The 1,305-nt window shown below is 38.7% G+C and overlaps 1 protein-coding gene across 2 annotated transcripts in view; it reads right to left on the bottom strand.

The window, feature by feature from the left end:
* Positions 1 to 1,305, bottom strand: part of mrpl3 (mitochondrial ribosomal protein L3) — a 12,222-nt gene continuing 10,917 nt past the window's right edge. For both annotated transcript variants that reach the window (XM_007547567.2, XM_016669322.1), the window contains one exon: positions 1 to 201. In XM_007547567.2, the coding sequence (XP_007547629.1) occupies positions 52 to 201 (150 nt within the window). In that variant the 3' untranslated portion in view covers positions 1 to 51. The remainder of the gene's footprint in view (positions 202 to 1,305) is intronic.

The raw sequence follows: 1,305 nt of genomic DNA on the forward strand, positions 1-1,305 counted from the left end.
TCCAGGGGTGATTCTTTTATTAAAGCATTAAAACACACAGTTACACGCAGGTCAGGTCAGCGTTACGGACGGCTCCGTGTGAACGAACAGGTTGTCATCGTACAGATCTTCGTCCAGGTCGACCTCCTCTTCGGTGAAGTAGGTGGGGAAAGGCGGGTTGAGCAGAGTAGAGCGTCTAGTTGGGAGTACAGTGTCTCTCACCTGCAACGCAAACGCACACACTTAACTAGAAGAACAAAAATCTAATGGATTTTTTCTGAGCGGCAGAAAATAAAATTTCAAATTAACAGGAGTTTATTACTCAGAAAAGCACATTTGCATCATAAGCCGCTATAATGGCATAAAAAGGTCGAGGCAGGCATCATACTCAAACAAATTCATTAAAAATTTGCCAAAAGGCTCGCTAAGGAGTGCTGAAGCAAGAAAAGATGACAAGCTATTCTTTTTTTCTGTTCACAATAAATAAACTGGGGAAGTCCCTAACCAATCTCAAGATTCCACTCAGGCATTTTTAAATGATTAGTATTAAAAGTCTTAGACAAAAACTCAACTTTGCACGACTGCTGATGTACCATCTGCCGTATCCATAATGGAAGCCGTGGAAATGCAAAACGTGCTTTGAATTGTAAATGTCTTCAAAATAATTGCTTGTTTTCAGGTGAAAGGCTTGTAAAACCGAGATGCGCCGACACACTTCTCAGCTTTCAAAGCACTGTCTACTATGTCACATATTTATTTTATAAATCAACATTTTTTTCATCTGATTTTTGGAGGGGAAACATTCTGCAACCAGTCTGTTTGCTTCCAGTCAAAAATGGACTGTAATACATATGGTGCAACAGTAGGGGGTGATATGATTGACGTTAACGACATCCAAATTCAAAAGAGGCAAACAGTGCTGGACTAAACAGTGGCAGCTCTTGTTTTCCTTTCCACTTAAGCAGCTCTTTGTGCTTTCATTTGGAGTTTAATGTAACAGAATGTGGACAAAGTTAGAAAGATTAAAAAAAAAAACTACACCAAAAAGACTGAAATGTTCCTGTAGTATACAAACTAATAGTGTCTATCTTATTGTATTATTCATCTATTTCATATCAACTCACCATAGGTTGGCATGAGAGGTTAAAATGCAACAGAAAATTTCAGTTTTAACAACGCAAAGAGATTCAGCATCACAACTCAATATTTAAAGATGGACTGACAAACTGACAAAATCAGAGAAGTGCAGCAAGAGTCACAGTCTCACACACACACACACACACACACACACACACACACACACACACACACAAAAAAAACAACAAC

The sequence above is a fragment of the Poecilia formosa genome, unplaced genomic scaffold (genome assembly GCF_000485575.1).
Source record: "Poecilia formosa unplaced genomic scaffold, Poecilia_formosa-5.1.2 Scaffold21, whole genome shotgun sequence".
Classification (NCBI taxonomy): Eukaryota; Metazoa; Chordata; class Actinopteri; order Cyprinodontiformes; family Poeciliidae; genus Poecilia; species Poecilia formosa.